The sequence below is a fragment of the Chiloscyllium plagiosum genome, chromosome 19 (assembly GCF_004010195.1).
Source record: "Chiloscyllium plagiosum isolate BGI_BamShark_2017 chromosome 19, ASM401019v2, whole genome shotgun sequence".
In the NCBI taxonomy this organism is placed as follows: domain Eukaryota; kingdom Metazoa; phylum Chordata; class Chondrichthyes; order Orectolobiformes; family Hemiscylliidae; genus Chiloscyllium; species Chiloscyllium plagiosum.
Window position 1 is genome coordinate 17,400,751 of NC_057728.1, and position 17,780 is coordinate 17,418,530.

At 42.0% G+C, this 17,780-nt stretch overlaps 1 protein-coding gene across 2 annotated transcripts in view; it reads left to right on the forward strand.

Annotated features, from left to right (window-relative positions):
- LOC122559552 (beta-parvin) overlaps nt 1-17,780 on the forward strand; it is an 81,097-nt gene that overhangs the window by 11,968 nt on the left and 51,349 nt on the right. Inside the window, exon 1 of one of the 2 annotated variants that reach the window (XM_043709209.1) lies at nt 13,173-13,327. The exons of the other annotated variant lie outside the window; for it this stretch is intronic. Coding sequence (XP_043565144.1) covers nt 13,327 — 1 coding nt within the window. The 5' untranslated portion in view covers nt 13,173-13,326. Of the gene's footprint in view, nt 1-13,172; nt 13,328-17,780 lie in introns of those variants that run through there. 2 annotated transcript variants of the gene reach the window in all.

Sequence of the window (17,780 nt, forward strand, 5' to 3'; positions counted from 1 at the left end):
CTGCGCACATTGATAGTTGCAATTTTAAACCCCATTTTGTTAACAGGTTGTAAGGTTACCCATGTCCGATTGTCGCTGGTCCTGCCCCTCTGGGGTAGCTGTCTGCATCCCCATGCAGAACACGAACTGCTGGACCGTCGGTGGGCTGAGGTAGCTGTCCAGTTCCTCACTCGGCCCATTTGCCCGCTTTGGTGTCCTCGGGCCGAGACCAGGGTCCACGCTGTCTGTTTCTATATCTGACAGCGGGGCTGCTCCCAGTGACCTGGAGCTGTGTGGCGGTGGGACCCTCCTGGCTTTCACCTGGTGGGGGGTGATGGTTTCCCATTTCCTCAGGAGGTTCGTCCCTTGGTTGGCAGTTGCTGCTCTCCTTTCTCCTCGCAGCGCTCTGCCTCTTCTTTTGGTGACGACCCTCCTTACATCCGTCCTCACCCTCCGAAGAGCTGTCCGTGTCTTCCACCTCAGCTGCCTTTTCCCCTTTTTCTGGGAGGTCTTGGTGACCGGGTGGGTTTTCCTCTTCCTGTTTTGCATCACGGTCCATTCCTCTGCCTCCTTCTTTCCCTTCTCCGCCTCCTCCTCCTGTCCTGTCGGAGCTTCGCTCGGCAGCTGTACCTCTCCGGTAACTGTCCGCACACTGACAGATGGACACAGACACACACACGTCCCTTCTGTCTTACACTCACACATACACTCCCACACACCCTCTCACAGACTTAAACCCCTTTACACTTACATACACTTACCCTCTCACAGATACTCATGACACCCACCACACACACACGCACCCCCACACCCTCATGCATGCACTCACACAAGTTTGTGGGGTGAATTTGTACTTGCAGAATTACATTTTACTTTGCTCAAAAACTGCATGATTAATGTAAGATTCTGTAAATCCATTTGTTTAGATTAGAATCAGTCTGATCATTGTGGCACAGACAGCCCCACAGGGAGTTAATACCTACATTGCCTTATCTGGGCCAACATGACACCAATTGTTAAAGTGTACTTGAGAATGTAACTTTTTTTTAAATAAAAAAAAAGTTTTGCAATTTACATATGAAAGAACTGAAACCAACATGGTCATTCTAAAAGATGAGAGACTTAACAAACAATCCGGGTCTTTTTCATTTTATAGTTTGTTACTGTAAAGTTTTGCTATAAATTCTGTGTCTTACAATCTTATTCTCCACAATTGCCTGATGAAGGAGCAGTGCTCTGAAAAAGCTAGTACTTCCAGATAAACCTTTTGGACTATAACCTGGTGTTGTGAGATTTTTAACTTAATATTATTGAAGCATACAAGATTGAAGGAGCTTTACAGGTTAGAAGTTGAGAAGATGTTTCCACAACGGGGGAATTTCAAATAAGGGGACATAATTACAGAATATGGGGAGGCGATAGCCTAGTGACATTATTGCAGGTTAATCCAGAGATCCAACATTCTAAGCACCACGATTTGAATCCTGCCACGGCAGATGGTGTAATCTGAATTCAATAAAATTCTGGAATTATATGTTGAATGATGACCATTGTTTCCAATTGTCGGAAAAAGCTATCTGTCACTCATCTCCTATATGGAGAGAAACTGCCATCCTTTCTTGGTCTGACCACGTGTGATTCCAGACCTACAACAATGCAGTTGACTCTTAGCTGTCGTTGTCAATTAAGGATGGGCAATAAATCCTGGCCGAGCCATTGATGCCCTCATCCCATAAATGAATTTTTTAAAAAAGGCATGTTCATTTAAAACATGTGAAGGAATGGTATTTTATTAAGGATAGTGAATGTGAGTACTTCTCTATCTTACCATATAGTTGGGGTAGGTAGATTTTTGAAATACCAGAGGGTTGACAGCTATGCAGAGCTGGCAAGTAAGAATAGTAGAAGCCTGGGAGAGATCAGCCATGACCTTGTTGAATGGTGTGGTGGATTTGAGGGACTGAATTGCCTTCCCTTCTCCTATTTCTAATGTTCTTAGATTCAATCAGTCAACAATAATACAAAGTAAAGATGAGAAAATAATTATGGGTAAAGTAGAAGAAATGGGTAAGGACTGGTCCCTGACCAAAATTACTCATGAGTAATGCAAGGGAGTTTGCTAACAGTAAATTTTGAGATTTGTGTACAAATATGAATAATAAGATGAATGTATACTTATGAGTTTAGCAATAGAAAGCCCTTTTAGGAACAGATGTTGGAAAGGGACCACCAGTGGTTCATACATTTTGGCCAATATCCCTAAGTTTTATGTTGTTGTCTGTACTAGCATATGCTGTCCATGCTAAAATTAAAAATCTCGCACACCAGGTTATAGTCCAAATGGTTTATTTGGAAGTACTAGCTTTCAGAGAGCTGCTCCTTCAGGTTACCTGGTGTTGTGTGATTTTTAACTTAGTCCACCCCAGTCCAACACCGGTACCTCCGCATCATATCTGTGCTAAGATGTATATAAATGATTTGGATGTGAGAGGTATAGTTAGTAAGTTTGCAGATGACACCAAAATTGGAGGTATAGTGGACAGTGAGGAAGGTCACCTCAGATTACAACAGGGTCTTGGTCAGATGGGCCAATGGGCTAAGAAGTGGCAGATGGAGTTTAAATCAGATAAATGCGTGGTGCTGCATTTTGGGAAAGCAAATCTTAGCAGGATTTATACACTTAATGGTAAGGTCCAAGGGAGTGTTGCTGAACAAAGAGACCTTGGAGTGCAGGTTCATAGCTCCTTTGAAAGTGGAGTCGCAGGTCGATAGGATAGCGAAGGCGGCGTTTGGGTTGCTTTCCTTTATTGGTCAGAGTATTGAGTACAGGAGTTGGGAGGTCATGTTGCGGCTGTACACTGTTTTCCCTGGAGTGTCGGAGGCTGAGGGGTGATCTTAGAGGTTTACAAAATTGAGGGGCATGGATAAGATGAATAGACAAAGTCTTTTCCCTGGGGTCGGGGTGTCCAGAACTAGAGGGCATAGGTTTAGGGGCATAGGTTTAGGGTAAGAGGGGAAAGATATAAAAGAGACCTATGGGGCCCTAGCCTGTTCAGCCTCTCCCTATACCTCAAATCCTCCAACCCTGGCAACATCCTTGTAAATTTTTTCTGAACCCTTTCAAGGTTCACAACATCCTTCCGATAGGAAGGAGACCAGAATTGCACGCAATATTCCAACAGTGGCCTAACCAATGTCCTGTACAGCTGCAACTCCTGTACTCAATTCTCTGACCAATGAAAGGGTGGTACGTGTATGGAATGAGCTGCCAGAGGAAGTAGTGGAGGCTGGTACAATTGCAACATTTAAAAGGCATTCGGATGGGTATATGAATAGGAAGGGTTTGGAGGGATATGGGCCGGGTGCTGGCAAGTGGGACTACATTGGGTTGGGATATCTGGTTGGCATGGATGAGTTGGACCGAAGGGTCTGTTTCCATGCTGTACATCTCTATGATTTTATATTGTGATAGAGGATATAGTTTGTAGTAGTTAATTTTGGGAGGAAATCTTAAACGATCTCTTAAGTAAATAGTGATTGATCCCGGAATGAGAATGGATTGCAATTAGCTGTACTGTTGTGAGAGTTTGTAAATTGCTTAGAGGCTGAAGTTGATAATGCCAAAATCTCAGAATTAGCAAGCTTTAAGGCATAACATGAGGCCATTGAAACCTATTTCAACTGGGGAGAAATGTTTTATTATAATGAAGAGAGACTTAAAAAGTGGAAAGGCCCATGAAAGGTTGTGGGTAAAGATTGCAAAATAATAATTGTAGGCTTAGGAATTGACTGGCCAGACTATTCAAGGATATTTACAGCATGGTGACAAATGTACAGATTCTAAAAGATTTACAGAAAGTAACTAAGAGTCAGGTACCTCCCATGAGCATATGTTATCCATGTATCGAACTGTATCCAGGATCGAACTGTAGCAGTTGACACCTTGATGAAGATGGGATCAGCCTGATGCTAAAAAGGACAACTATCAAAAGTGGGTATTGAAGTCAAACATTAAACAAGGAGCATGTCAATAGAGCAGTATGACTATTGTAAGGAGAGGAGGGAAAGCTACTTGAAAGTACTGCAGTTAGTTTGAGTGTTCAGGTTGAAGGATAGGAATTTAAAGCCATGGATATGAAAAATGAATGACAAGAATGGAAATTGCAGAAAATGCAGTGTAAGCTTGGGCGACAGCATTGAGACTGAGCATGCCTTTAGACAGAGATAACAATCTATTGCAACCAATCGTTTAAATTGGACAGGTAGATCAATGAGTAACAGTACTGAGGTAGAAGGCAAATAAAAGTATAACTTTGCCAGTTCAAGGAATGTAGTACAGACTAGGTGGAGAAACTTGTGTGCCTTAGTGTCTGCAGACAAGATAATAAATGATGTCAAATAACAAGTTCCAAAGCAGGAGAGAATTTGGGTGTATGCACAGATGCACAGAACAGGTGCTAAAACCTGTCAGAAGTCAGGCAGCTCAATACAGTATATCTCTGCAAACTAACTTCATAGAAAATATTAGTTATTAGATTATTTCAGTGCCTAATCTTCCACAAACCTGTATTTTTACACCATTGTATCCATGCAGGGGAGAGTTTCAGAAAAATGGTCTGTGGAAAAATAACGCGAATCAATATTAGAGCAAACTCCGATTTTGTAACAGCTGATACAATATTTTGTGTTTTCATCTCTGTACTTAATGCTTTCACTTAATTGTAGTTTTTTTTTATCCTGAATAACACAACTTTAAGTAGAATGACTTGAAGATGGTGAGGACTGCAGTGCTGGAAAGTCAAATCGATGAAATGTGGAGCTGGAAAAGGCAGAGCAGGTCAAGCAGAATCAGTAGAAGTGGAGAGTTGATATTTCAAGCAAGACCGTTCATCAAGACTGGCGGCTGGGGGACTGGGCTGAGCAATAAATGGAGGGGGTATGGGGACTGCGGAAAAGGTAGGTGTGATGGCAATAGGTGGATGTAGATCGGTGAATGAGATTAGACAGTGGGAATAGTGAAGCAGATAGGTGGCAAGAAAGATAGACAGGTCAAGGGGCAGGGCAGAAATGGACAGCTGGACCTGGGATTAGGTGAGAGGATTGGGAGATTTGGAAGCTGATGAATTCCATGTTGAGGCTGTGAGGTTTTAAGCTCCCGAAGCAGAAGAAGTGGTGTTCTTCCTTCAGTTTATATATGGCCTTTTTGTTTTGTGATGGTGGAGGAGGCCCAGGATGGACATATCGTTGGGGGAGTTGAAATGGCTGACAACTGGGAGATGGAGTTGATTGGAGTGTGCAGACCATGGACGTTACCTGAACCAGTCCTCGTGTTTGTGCTCAGTCTCTCCAATGTGATGGGGATGCAAGTGAATTTCTGCGGGACTTGCAATGACTCTTTGGGGCCTTGAATGAAGCTAAGAAGAGGGGAAGTGTGGTGGCAGCTGTTGCACCTCGTGCAGCTGCAGGGAAAGTTACCAGGTGGGGAGTGTGGACCTAATGAGGGAGTTGGACATGGAACGGTCCCTATGGGGAGCAGATGGGGTGGTGAAGGAAATATCTTCTTGGTGGTGGAGTCAGACTGCAGTGGTGAAAATGGCAGAGGATGATGCAATGAAGTAACTCATTTGTTTATTCTTTGGACATTATCAGGAAAAAAATGTAAGTGTTGAAATACATGCAATAGGTGTGCAACTCTGCATTCTTAACTGAAATCATTTCCAAACTTAAATTATCAATAAATAGAAAAATAAAATATCTTCTAAAAAGTACTACACTTGCGTTCATTGTCCAGTCATGTTAAATTCCTAACTCCATCTAGTGGTAAACATTGGTGCGGGAGCTGCTGGACTTCCAGAATTAGTTTGCATTGGCCAACATCTGACAATGAAGCTCATGATGTCACTGTGAGATCAGGAGGGGAGCCAGCAGACATGCTCGGGCCAAAGGGACAAACAGAGAGTAGCAATAAGGCAGAGGATGGGTATAGGCAAAACCTGATGAGCTGAGACCATGGCAGGGGAATGGCTGGAGGGAGGCAATATCAGAAGCCAAGTCAACAGTAATGATTTTGGGAGTGGAGTGAGAGGGTCAGACTAGAAATACTGGGACAGATGTCATGTGAGAATGCAACCCATCATCTGTGGCTAATAATGCTACAGTGAAGTTCAGATTTAATGAATACATGCCATATTTTATTAATTATGCTCAGCAGTGTGACTTTAAGTGAGGCGTAGTGTACAAATTACACACACTCAACTTCTGCATTAATAAGGGAACTATGTCAAAGTCTTTCATTGTTGCAGGTTTCAATGCACTATGTTACAGTATGTTTTTGATAGCTATACTTGTTCATTTATGCTTTCCAGAATGAAGATTAGATTAGATACCCGACAGTGTGGAAACAGGCCCAACGAATTCACACTGACTCTTGGAAGAGTAACCCACCCAGACCCACTTCCCTCTGACTAATGCACCTAGCACTATGGGCAATTTAGCATAGCCAATTCACCTGACCTGCACATCTGTGGACTATGGAAGGAAACCGGAGCACCCAGAGGAAACCCACGCAGACACTGGGAGAATGTGCAAACTCCACATAGACAGTTGCCTGAGGCTGGAATCCAACCTGGGACCCTGGTGTTGTGAGGCTGCAGTCTAACCACTGAGCCACCGTGCCACCCTTCTCCTACTTAGCTCTGTAATGCCAACAAATCTAGATATATTACTCAGCCCCTTCACAAAAGTCATTATTACCTGTATAGTAGAAAAAAATACACGCTTGAATTGCAGTGATAATGAGGCTGAAATAATTAGGACAATGATATTGTCAAGCCAATGACTAAACAACTTAAATGTGTATTAATGTTTCCACATCTTGCGAAGGAGTTGTAATTGGGTGAAAGATTTCAGAATGTTTGTGTATGAATGAAGTAATTTAATATTGGCTTCAGTTAAATATGATGTCATTCTGATTCTTGGGCATAAATTTTGAAAAAAATGGCAATATAGTTCCAAATCAGGATAATGTGTGGATTGGAGGGGAACATGCAGATGGTGGTATTCTTGTGCATCTGCTGTCCTTTGCCTTTTGAGGCAGCAGACATTGAGTTTAACAGATTCTGTCAAAGGAGTCTTGATAAATTGTTTTGCCTTTTGTGGATTGGTACAGACTACTGCCACTATGCATCAGTAACAGAGGGAGTGAATGTTGAAGGTATTAGATGGGTGCCAACGATATAGGTTACTTTGTCTTGGAAGGTGTCGAACTTCTTGAGTGTTATTGGGATTTCATACATCCCGTAAAGTAGAAACTATTATATCAAACATCTAACTTTGCCTTGTAAATAGTTGACAGGCTTTGAGGAATCCGATGTGTGGTTGCATGCCACAAAATTCCTAACCTCTGGCCTGCTTTAGTTGCTTTATATGGTTGGTCCAGTCAGTTTCTGGTCATTGGTGGTTCCCAGGATGTTAATAGTGAGAATTCAGCAATGGAAATGCTATTGAAGGTCAAAGGGATCTCTTGTTGAGATCATTGCTCAGCACTTGTATGATACTAATGTTTTTTGCTATTAATCAGCACAGTCCTGAATATTATTCAGATCAATATGGACTGCTTCAGTACCGGAGGTACTGTGAATGTGTCAAACATTGTATAGTCGTCAGTGAACATCCCCAATTCTGGAGGGAGGGTAATTGATGAAGTACCTGAAGGTGGTTGGGCTTAGGCTACTACATTGAGAAATGCTCACAGTGATGTTCTGTGACTGCAGTTATTGACTTGCAACGGCCACAACCGGTGGGAGGTTTATTTGCCCCCCCCCCTTTCACCCAATACCTATTTAATGCAGTTTTGCGTGGGCTTTGTAATGCCATATGTGATTGAATGCTGCCTTTGAAGTCCAATATAATCATCCTCATTTCATCTGTTAAGTTTAGCTCTTTTGTCAATGTCTGGACCAACGCTATAATGAGGTAAAGCCCTGGTGGTACCCTAAGTTAACATCAGACAGTAAGGTATTGGTAAGTTTCTCACAGTATAATCAATGATCCCTTCCATCGTTTTGTTGATAATTGAGAGTACATTGATGGGGCAGTAATTGACTGGCTTGGATTTGTCCTGCCTTTTGTGCACAGTGCATTATCTGGGCAATCTTTCACATTGCTTGGTAGGGATCCCAGTGTTATATTGTTACGATCTGGAGACTGCCAAACCAAATTAATTTTTCTGTCCCTGGATTGCAACACAGTAAAATTAAAGTATTCAATCGTCCTTGAAATTGACCCCATACACATTTTGAGTAACTGGAACTTGACTCTGAAATATTGGTAATACACACAGGTTTTTAGTTCAAACAAGAATTAACAATACAGTAATTTTGAATCAAATAAGAAAAAATAAGGTAATCTAATCAGTGTGTAAGATTTAAGCCCAATCCTGTTGAATTGAACCTTTTGTCTTGTATCAAAAAATGTGATGCTGGAAAAGCCTTGCTTTCTCCTTTAGTCTTGTGTGTCAGCTTTATTTGCTAGCTTGTGGGAAAGGGGGATTTTGACAAAATAGTCCAAGTAGTCAACTAATAGTTTTAAGAGTTTGTATCATTGCCATTCCGAGAATTTTGTAAAGTACTTTCCATGAGTAATTATTACTTATTTCTGGTTTACACAAAAAATAGTGTTAGAAGTCTTCATGATAGGAATAGCTCAGAGGCAGGAAATTGAATGACCGATCAACTGGGAGGAATTATTGCAATAACTTCACACAACTTTCATCGCATGTTACAGACCCGCAATTCTCCACTTTGTATTTGTCCATATGGTTATCGTTGTCTGTGTCTGTGACGTAATCAACAATTCTACAGAGTGCATCAGAACTCTTTTTTTGAGAGTTAGAGTCATAGAGATGTACAGCACGGAAACAGAACCTTCGGTCCAACATGTCCATGCCGAATAGACGTCCCAACCCACTCTAGTCCCACCCCAGGCCCATATCCCTCCAAACCGTTCCTATTCGTATACCCATCCAGATGCCTTTTAAATGTTGTGATTGTACTAGCCTCCACCACATCCTCTGGCAGCTCATTCCATACACTTACCACCCTCTGCGTGAAAAAGTTGCCCCTTAGGCCCATTTTAAATATTTCCCCCCTCATCCTAAACCTATGCTCTCTAATTCTGGACTCCCCTACCCCAGGGAAAAGACTTTGTCTATTTATCCTATCCATGTCCCTCATGATTTTATAAACCTCAGCCTCTGACACTCCAGGGAAAATAGGCCCCAGCCTATTCCACCTCTCCCTATAGTTCAAACCCTCGTCTTTTCTGAACCCTTTCAAGCTTCGCAACATCCATCCAATAGGAAGGAGACCAGAATTGCACGCAGTATTCCAACAGTGGCCTAACCAATGTCCTATACAGCCGCAACATGACCTCCCAACTCCTGTACTCAATACTCTGACCAATAAAGGAAAGCAACCCAAACGCCGCCTTCACTATCCTATCTACCTGCAACTCCACTTTGAAGGAGCTATGAACCTGCACTCCAAGGTCTCTTTGTTCAGCAACACTCCCTCGGACCTTACCATTAAGTGTATAAGTCCTGCTAAGATTTGCTTTCCCAAAATGCAGCACCTCGCATTTATCTGAATTCAACTCCATCTGCCACTTCTCAGCCCATTGGCCCATCTGATCAAGATTCTGTTGTAATCTGAGGTAACCTTTGCTGTTCACTACACCTCCAATTTTGGTGTCATCTGCAAACCTACTAACTCTTATGCTCACGGATACTCTGGCCACTCCCTCACAGTCGCATGTTACCCCAAATACAATGGTAGGATGAGAACATCCTCTGAGATACTGCAAATGTAAATGCCCTAATCCTGGGGAATCATTATGCAGATGACTTCCTGACAGTAATTCCCCAAGACAATGTACATGTGATATACCTAGCTTCAGGGGATAGCTAGAAAGTATTTCTGAATGGAAGAGATCAAATGATGGTTTAATTTGATAATAGGAGGAGTAGTAGCAAATGACTGTCTAGTTGGAGTGGGAGTCATCCGCATTCTTTAGATTAGATTACTTACAGTGTGGAAACAGGCCCTTCGGCCCAACAAGTCCACACCGACCCTCCGAAGAGCAACCACCCCAGACCCATTCTCCTACATTTATCCCTTCACCTAACACTATGGCAATTTAGCATGGCCAATTCATCTAACCTGCACATTTTTGGACTGTGGGAGGAAACCGGAGCACCCAGAGGAAACCCACGCAGACGTGGGGAGAATGTGCAAACTCCACACAGACAGTTGCCTGAGGTGGGAATTGAACCTGGGTCTCTGGCGCTGTGAGGCAGCAGTGCTAACCACTGTGCCACCGTGCCGCCCAGAACGGCAGCATGAATGACGTCCCCAACCACTCCAGAATGTTTAGTCAGTGCATTAATGTCCAGAGAGAGTCCCATTTAATCTTTTGACATTACAGTCTGCTTCAGCATCTGAGGACTGGTGCTGAACACTCTAATGAATGGGGCCTTGATGTCAAAGGCAATCACGCTAACTTCACCTGGAATTTAGCTCTTTTGGCTAAGTTTGAACCAAGGCAGAAATGAGGTCAGGAGCTATGTTGGCCTGGTGGTACCCAAACTGGGCATCACTGAGCAGTCTGAGCAATACCTGGGCAATTTTCCACATTCAGGTTGATGCCAGTGTTGTAATTGTCCTGGAAGGGCTTGACTATGAGAGCAGCAAGTTCTGGAGCACAAGTCTTCAGTACTATTGCTGGAATATTGTCAGGGCTCATTGCTTTTGCAGTATCCAGTGCCACCAACTGTTTTTTGATATCATGTAGAGTGAATCAGATTGGCTGAAGCCTAGCATCCATTATGCTGGGGAACACATGACAGATCATCCACTTGGCACTTCTGGCTGAAGATTGCTGAAAGCGCTTCAGGCTTGTCTTCTGTACTTGTGTTGGGCTCTTCCATCATTGAGGATGGGGATATTTGTGGAACTACCTTCTTCAGTGAGTTAATTGTCCAACACCATTTATGATTGGATGTGACAGCACTGTGGAGTTTAGGTCTAATCCTTTGGTTATGGGATTGCTGAGCTCTGTTTTTTGCTTTTATACTGTTGGGCATGTGCATAGTCCTGTTTGGTAACTTTATCAAGTTAACATCTCATTTTTAGGTATGCCTGATGCTGCAGTTGGCATGCCCTCCTGCACTCTTCATTGAATCAGGGTTGATCCCCTGACTTTGATGGTAATGGTTCAGTGGGGATATGCTGGGCCATGAAGTTGCAGGTTGTGTTGGAGTACAATTCTGTTGCCGTTGATGGCCCACAACGATTCATGGATGCTCAGTCTTGAGTTGCTAGATCTATTAGTGGTCTGTCCCATTTAGCAGTGTGAGTGTCACACAACATGATGCAGGTTATTCTCAAAGTGAAGGCAGAACTTCGTCTCCACAAGAACTGTGCAGTGGTCACTGTTGGTGATACTATCATGAGCAGATGCTTTTGCAGCCGGCAGATTGGTAAAGATGAGATTGAGTATGTTTTTTTCCTTTTGTTCCCTCATCACCTGTCGCAGATTCAATCCAGCAGCTATGTCCTTTAGGACTCGATCAGTAGTGCTGCTGAGCCACTCTTGGTAGTGGACATTGAAATTCCCTAAACAGAGTACATTTTACATTCTTGCCACCCTCAGTGCCTCCTCCAAGCATTGTTCAACATGGAGGAATGCTAATTCATATGCTAAGCTGGGATGTGGTAATCAGCAGGAGCTTTCCTTGCCCATGTTTAACCTGAAGCCATGAGACTTCATAGGATATGGAGTCAATGTTGAAGACTCCCAAGGCAAGTTGGTAAGGGTAGGGTGACAGCCTCGTGGTATTATTGCTAGATTATTAATCCAGAAACCCAGCTAATGTTCTAGGTCCCAGGTTTGAATCCCACTATGGCAGATGGTGGCGTTTGAATTCAGAACGTATCTGAAATTCACGTGTGACTTCAGACCCTCAGCAATGTGGTTGACTCTTAACTGCCCTTTGCAATGACTGATTAAGCCACTCAGTTGTATTAATTGCTATGATGTCCCAACAAAGAAATGAAACCAGATGGAGCACCTGATTGACTTGTGCATTGGAAAAAACAATGACAGAAATAACCTTGCCGACGCTGCAAAGTCGTCGTTCTTAACATCTGGGGCTAGTGACAAAATTGGGAGACTGAGTTGAGAGTTGATCTTTTGGGCATGACCCTTCTTCAGGATGCTGCCTGACCTGCTGTGCTTTTTCCAGATCCACACTTTGTCATCTCTGATTCTGCAGCATCTGCAGTCCTCACCTTCTCCTAAATTAGGAGACAGGTCAAGCAACATACTAGCATTGTCTGTCAGGTATGATTCCACTAGTATGACAATGTCCCAGACATTGTCGTTGTCATCGTTATCATCCATGCATATATCCTATCCCATCAGCAGGACAGACCCAGAAGAGGTGATCGCACAGTGATAAACACAGTAAGCCTCCAGATTTAGGGTGCACAGATTTCATAGAAACATAGTATATAGAGGTCAAAATGTCAGCATCAATAAAAATATGAGAAATTATACTGTTTGTGACTGAGTTTCAGGCACCCATCTAAGTGATGAATGAATGTAGACCTGAGGAAGAAACGACTAATTGAGCCAGAAGGATACTTTCAGCTGGTGTCATAAGGCCATATTGACAGACAGGTGTATGTACCGTGCTTGTATCAATTAGGAAAAGTTGCATGATAACTAAACTATGCAACAAGTTGAAGATAAATGGATTGAAATATATTTTTGGTTTAGGCAGCATTCCTGAGTTTTAAAGCCCATTTTCTTGTCACTGGCATAATGTGTGGTATATTTGCTTTTTACTGGTGATGCATGTGTTAACATTATATGAAGAGTTTTAGAAGCATACCATGGTTTCAGTGATGGCCATATAAAGTAGTAATGGTTTTACATTTCCTTTGACAAAAGCAGAATACTAATTGAATGTTGTACATATGTTACTGATAATCCATTTCCTCCCTGTATCTTTTAGGCTAAGGTTTGATCATAACATGAACATGGCTTCTTCCTCATTTTATGCTGTTTCATTGTCCTTTTCGTCATAATTGTGTTTCTTCTGTTTTTTTGGTAAATCCCTAATCATTGTCATGACCATGACAATTGTGTGATATCTGACCATAGTCAGTACATTTATTCATTATGCTACACTGTGCTGGATAAACAGGCTGTTAACTTGGCTCTGCTTCTTTGTTGTTGATCATCTCTAATTTATTTGTCGTGTCTGAAGGAAGAATCTTAAACAGAAGTAAGTAAGCCAGAGAACAAACTGATCAGCTTCAGTGACCTGATCTGCGTAATTCCAGCCTTTTCATGCTTGTATGTTTGTAATCTGTCATTAAATGTATTGCTGTCCATGGTGTATTTGTTGAAACTTACTCCTTTAGTGATAGTGAGATACATTTAATGTTGTAGTTTATGCAATGAGAAACCGAGAGATAAGGCAAGTTGCAGTTTGTAACTATACGGGGAACCTAAGTTAATATTTTGGCACAGAGCTAACAATAATACCAAGCGAGTGGCTGAATCTTTCAGAATTAGGCTTTTACATGAAGTTCAATAACTTTTAGTGACATTGCTTCTTATATTGATGCTAGTAAAGTTGTTCCACAAATATTTTATTAGCTCGTGCCTGCAGTTTCCTGCTTGGTGTGTTTCAGATCTTGTTCTGGGTATTGGATTGATGCTGAGACTAAATTCATCATAGGAGGAAATTCTCAGAAAGGAAGTGCCTGACATTGCTCAGTTTATTGTGGAATACTGCACAAGGTGGAGAAATGTAGATTTGAATGTATTCAATGTGATTAAGTGTTGCAAGATTTGTGCCAATGTTTGCATTGCTGTTGGATGTAAAGTTAAGGTTTTTATTAGGGAATCTTTGTCCAGGAATTTGTTTGGCTGGGCTGAATGACCATTCTTATCTGAATCTTGATTGTGCTGTTTTGTGCCAAAGTGGAACTGAAATGAAATTGGGATTTCATATCCTCAAAATTTAAAACCAAGTTTGGTTCTTCACTTTGCTCTCAGTTTTAAAATTAACTTAAACTATAGCAATACAATAGAAGTACAAATGTGTGTTGCAATAAAGTCCTGACTCTGACACAGGGTGATTGTGTACTGGTTTAACTAATCAAATATTCAAGAAGATCTGCTTTGATCATGAGAGATCAATGTAGTTTGTAACCAACACACATTGGTTACACACTACACTGATCTCTCATGACCAAAGCAGATCTTACAGTCACAGAGATGTACAGCATGGAAACAGACCCTTCGGTCCAACCCGTCCATACCGACCAGATATCCCAACCCAATCTAGTCCCACCTGCCAGCACCCAGCCCATATCCCTCCAAACCCTTCCTATTCATATACCCATCCAAAAGCCTTTAAAATGCTGCAATTGTATCAGCCTCCTCCACTTCCTCTGGCAGCTCATTCCATACACATACCACCCTCTGCGTGAAAAAGTTGCCCCTTAGGTCTCATATCTTTCCCCTCTTACCCTAAACTTATGCCCTCTAGTTCTGGACTCCCTGGCCCCAGAGAGAAGACTTTGTCTATTTATCCTATCCATGCCCTCATAATTTTGTAAACCTCTATAAGGTCACCCCTCAACCTCCAACGCTCCAGGGAAAACAGCCCCAGCCTGTTCAGCCTCTCCTCATAGCTCAACTCCTCCAACCCTGACAACATACTTGTAAATCTTTTCTGAACCCTTTCAAGTTTCACAACATCTTTCTGATAGGAAGGAGACCAGAATTGCGCGCACTATTCCAACAGTGGCCTAACCAATGTCCTGTACAGCTGCCACATGACCTCCCAACTCCTGTACTCCATACTCTGACCAATAAAATAAAGCATACCAAACGCCGCTTTCACTATCCTATCTACCTGCGACTCCACTTTCAAGGAGCTATGAATCTGCACTCCAAGGTCTCTTTGTTTAGCAACACTCCTGAGGACCTTACCATTAAGTGTATTAAGTCCTGCTAAGATTTGCTTCTTGAATATTTGATTAGCTAAACCAGTACACAATCACCCTGTGTCACAGTCAGGATTTTATTGCAATGCACGTCTCCTGTAAGTTGAATTTCTGGAAAAAACACCCAGAAATATATTTTCTAAATAACTGAACTGTTCCTTCTTACTGAAGTACACATTTTAAAAGTATTCTTTCTTGTAGATCTACAGCAAAACAGACAGTTTGACAGTGTCATGCAAAGGCTAATACGCCACATGAGCTTCACTAGCCCTATTATCGTATAGTTCTATTCCTTTCTCTCTTTTATGTTCACTATCTTTCCCTTGAATACATCTATACTGTTTGTCTACGCTACTCCTCAAGTTCCATGTGACAAATTTATGTTCAGTATTTATAATGGAATGAAGACATTTTTCCTGGATTCACATGTTGTGGTTCTGCAGGACATTGGTGAGATTACTTTTAGGATACTGTGTGCAATTCTGGTCTCCCTGCTACAGGAAAGATGTTAAACGTGGAAGGGTTCAGGAAAGCTTTACAAGGATGTTGCCAGGATCAGAGGGTTTGAGCTATAGGGAGAGGCAGAGTAGGCTGGGACTTTTTTCCCTGGAACATTGGAGGCTGAGGAGTGACCTTACAGAGGTTTATAAAATCACGAGGGGCATGGATAGGGTCAGTAGCCAAGATCTTTTCCCGATGGGGGTGGGGGGGGGGGAAACTAGATGGCATAGGTTTAAGGTGAGAGGGGGAAGATTCAAAAGGGATGTAAGGGCAACTTCTTCACACAGAGGGTCATGCCTGGAAAGAGCTGCTAGAGGAAGTGGTGGAGGTCGGTTCAATTACAACATTTTAAGAGGTATCTGGATAGGTACGTGAATAGTTAGGGTTTAGAGGGATATAGGCCCAATGCTTGCAAATGGGACTGGATCAGTTTAGGATATCTGGTCGGGATGGATGATATGGACTGAAGGGTCTATTTCCATGCTGTATAACTCGATGACTCTATTTATTAGTTTAATTATAGCCCTTGGATTTGGCCTAGTGCAATTGGAAACACCTTTAAATCTGTCCAACTAGAATCTTTAATAGTGCTGAAGATTGCTTTAAGGCCACCAGTCAGTCTTTTCATTTCTTGGCATAAATTCCCCTGCCTGTTCAGCCTTTCTGATCGGTATAACCTCTCATTTTTGATATCATTTTAGTTTTATTTTTCAAACTATGCTTTATACTTATCCATAAAGTCATGGATGCTGCTGAGCGAAGACATTGTCCTAAGTTGAGGCACTTGTTTTTCTATTTTAAGTATAAAACTGTTTTGCATTACACTATAAAGGAAGTTTGTTTATGGAATCATAATGTTGATATTAGTTTTATGTAGTCACCCTGTTAGCACTCCCTTTAGTAATATGAAGTATTAGGACTTAGTTGAACCTAGACTTGTCTTTTCAAGGAAAATGTTGAGTCATTCACTATATAAAAGAAAAGGTATTGGGCATCAAGGACGTACAACATTCATGCTTGAGAAAGAATGAATCAAAAACCCTGTTTTGCAACTATATTGGGCCATGCATACAGAAAATGTTCAAATTCCTGTTGCAGTTTTTTTTATCGTCTTGTAATACTGTATGCATTTGCATGAAGGATTCGTTATGTCAATGTACATAACCATCCAGTAGGTGATGCTGTACTACACTCCAAAACTAGACTGCAAATAGAAAAACTGAAAATGAGCGTGACATCTGATAGCTTTAGAACAGACAATTCCATGTATAAACACTTTGCAAAAATTGGAAGAGAAAGCAAACCCTTTGAGAGGCAACCTTAGAATGTTAACCTACTACTCGCTTATTCACAGACCCACTTGAGTAAATTCCTTTTATTCACAATTATAGAATTTGTAATCTTTCTACATTATCCTTTGTCAGGGGACAAAGGAGATATGATCTCTTAGCATTACGTTTGACCCTGAGAGCTCTGACCACACATCAGCTCCAACTCTAAAAGTGTCTACTTCAACTTCTAATATTGCTGGTCTTTGGATCTCTTGCTGAAAACCCCAGTTTTCATAAAGCCAAGCTCTACTAGAACTTGGCCTCTATTCTAATTTGTGCCAGGTCCAGTTTGCCTGTTACCTCTCTGCACACTCCTTTGTTCTTGATTCACAGTGCCTTGTTTTTAAAAGTTCTTATGCTTGTTTTCAAGTCTCCTTGTGACTTCACCCTTCATTATTTCTATAACCACCTCCAGAGCTAAAGGTTCTTGTAGATCTCTGTGCTCCTTTCATTCTAGACTCTGATTTAAATCACTGTTGCCAGTTGTACCTTCAACTACCCAGGTCCAAAGCTATGGAACTTCTGCCATGTGTCTCAGCCACATAAACCTCTATAAGGTCACTCCTCAGCCTCCGATGCTCCGGAAAACGGTCCTATTCAACCACTCCCTATAGCTCAAATCCTCCAAACCTGGCAATATCCTTGTCAATCTTTTCTGAACCCTTTCATGTTTCACAACATCCTTCCGATAGGAAGGAGACCAGAATTGCACGCAATATTCCAAAAGTGGTCTAACCAATGTCCTGTGTAGCCGCAACATGACCTCCCAACTCCAATAACGGAAAGCATACCAAACAGCTTCTTCACTATCCTATCTACCTGCGACTCTGACTCTATGACTGACTGTTTCCCCTTTTAGGATACTTCTTAAAACCTGTGTCCTTCA